The sequence below is a fragment of the Sceloporus undulatus genome, unplaced genomic scaffold, assembly GCF_019175285.1.
Source record: "Sceloporus undulatus isolate JIND9_A2432 ecotype Alabama unplaced genomic scaffold, SceUnd_v1.1 scaffold_10151, whole genome shotgun sequence".
NCBI classification, from domain to species: Eukaryota; Metazoa; Chordata; class Lepidosauria; order Squamata; family Phrynosomatidae; genus Sceloporus; species Sceloporus undulatus.
The window spans coordinates 1-2,532 of record NW_024813070.1 but is presented as its reverse complement, the minus strand read 5'-3'; the positions used below and the strand labels follow the sequence as shown (position 1 = coordinate 2,532).

The 2,532-nt window shown below is 43.3% G+C and overlaps 1 protein-coding gene across 1 annotated transcript; it reads right to left on the bottom strand.

Moving 5' to 3' along the window:
• Window positions 1–596: 596 nt before the first annotated feature.
• On the bottom strand, window positions 597–2,528 carry LOC121918392 (protocadherin gamma-B6-like; the record flags this gene model as incomplete). The annotated part of the gene is made up of 1 exon (XM_042444446.1): window positions 597–2,528. A coding segment is annotated over one exon (1,932 nt), but the record flags the coding sequence as incomplete, so codon positions are not given.
• Between the last annotated feature and the right edge of the window lie 4 nt (window positions 2,529–2,532).

Sequence of the window (2,532 nt, the reverse complement as noted above, 5' to 3'; positions counted from 1 at the left end):
TCCATTCCATCCTGAGGGATGCAGTCTTGGGCCACAATGGAAAAATCCATTTGGCAAAAGACACGGTTTTACGACTGTCTAGCAGGAGAACGTAAGTGCTACAACAGATGAGAACAGGTAAGGAGAAAGCCACTTTTCTCTTGCTGACCCTAAGATGTTCATTTATCACTTGATAAGGCCTTGGATTCAGGTTGCACCATTCACAACGTAAGTGCTCCATTCACAGACACACATGCTACCCACACCAGACACAAAACACCCTTCTTTCATTTTTGAAGTTTGAAAGAATCAGCTCTATGGAACACAAGACTACAAATTAAAATCAGAGAAACAGCATGACACAGCCATACATCCAACCACAATACAAAGAAAAGTCAGCATTTTCTGTTGCTGGAGTGGGGGTGGGCTCAAATTCACAAAAATATTCCTGTTCAAGGGATTGGATATGTGGTAATGGTCCTCTGGTGGTGATGTTGAATTGCTCAACTTCGGGAGAATAGGGATAATTGGGACAATAGGGGACTTGGGGCAGTTTGAACCTATTTTTAATAGCACAGGTCATATTACTGTACGGTCAACAAATATAATAAAAACAATTAAAAATAAATGATAGTATTGTAATAAAAACTCACCATATTAGCTTTATCCAAACCTATATTTAAGGCATTTCCTTGATCAGCTGTCAAAAGAACATCAGACATCTGATTACAGACAATATTCTCTGCGTTTTGAACACTGGGTGCTGGAAAGCTAAATTCCTGTATCCTGGACTCAGAGGATAAACAGAGCTGATAGGAGTAAGGCAATGTCCCTTCTTCATAGTTTGGTGGGAATAGGACAGCATTGTTTGAATGAGGAACAGGACCAAAACATTGCAAAAATTTGGGGCTCCCTGTTCTTCGAAGCTTTGTCAAGATAGCCAGAATCACTGTCAGAAGGAATAAGAATGAGATCAAAGCCAAGGCAAGGACCAAGTAGAACTGGAGGTCCGACTGATACTCTGGGTCTCTGGAATGACTGTTAATTTCTGGAAGAGCCTCTTGGAAGTTTTCTGCAAAGACCAGGTTAAGACTCACAGTACTGGATAGTGGTGGCTGGCCATTATCCTTCACTAAAATTACCAGCTTCTGCTTGAGAGCATCTCTTTCCAAAAATGTCCGGGATGTTCTGATCTCACCATTGTGGACCCCAATTGTGAAGAGTCCTGGCTCAGTGGCCTGGACCAGGTGGTAAGAGAGCCAAGCATTGTGCCCAGAGTCAGCATCCACCGCCACCACCTTGGTCACCAGATAGCCCTCCTCCGCTGAGCGAGGCACCATCTCAAATAAGGCTGAACCCTCCGCTCCCTGAGAAGGGTAAAGGATTTGAGGGCTCTTGTCATTCTGGTCCAGGATGAAGACCTTCACAGTGGCAGTGCTGCTGAGGGGTGGGGAGCCTCCATCTTGGGCCCTCACCTCCACCTGAAACTCCCGGCACTGTTCATAGTCAAAGGAGCGCTGAGCATAGATGATGCCAGTTTCAGAGTTAATGGAGAGGTAAGAGGAGAGAGGCAGCTCCTGAATGTTGCTTCTGAGGAGGGAGTAAGTGATTTGGGCATTGTGTTCCAGATCTGGGTCTGAGGCTCGAACACGGAAAATAGAGGAACCTGCAGGATTGTTCTCTGACACATAGGCATTGTAAGAGGATTTCTCAAAGGTAGGAAAGTTGTCATTGATATCTGAAATCCTCAGGGAGATCGTCTTCTCTGTTGAAAGTGCGGGTGTGCCTTTGTCTGTTGCTGTGATTGTGATATTGTATTCTGGAGAGCATTCCCTGTCCAGTGGACCATCTGTAAGAAGCTTATAGAAATCATTGTTAGTTGACACTATTTTAAACGGCATACCGCTTGTTAAATGACAAGTAATTTCCCCATTATCCCCAGAATCTAAATCCTTTACATTGATAAAGGCTACCAGAGTTCCTGCTTTAGAATCTTCAGGTACTGGGCTGGATAAAGAAACAAGAATCACTTCTGGAGCATTGTCATTCTCATCTATTAATTTTATTTCAACATTGCACTGAGTTGCTACTCCACCTCCATCTCTTGCTTCTACTGTCATCACATATTTCTCTGTCTCCTCAAAGTCCAGAGCCTCCTTAACTGCAATTTTCCCATTTTGTGAGTCCAAGGTGAATTTGTGGCGAGCATGTTCAGGGATGTTTCTAAAGCCATAGCTGATCTGGCCATTTGAACCCGCATCTTTGTCTGTAGCTTTCACCTGTATCACTAAAGACCCACTTGGTGCATTCTCCCTCAATGTCACTGTGTAAGTCTTTTGAGTGAAAACTGGTGAGTTGTCATTGACATCAATGACTGTAATCCATATTTTGGTTGTCCCTGTTTTGGGAGGCTTCCCTCCATCCATAGCCATAAATATTAAACTAAAAGTGCTTTCGCTTTCATGATCCAACTGTTTATTTAGTACTAATTCTGCATATTTCCCCTCATCTTCTCTCTCTCTAACTTTCAAAGCAAAATACTCATTACTGTTG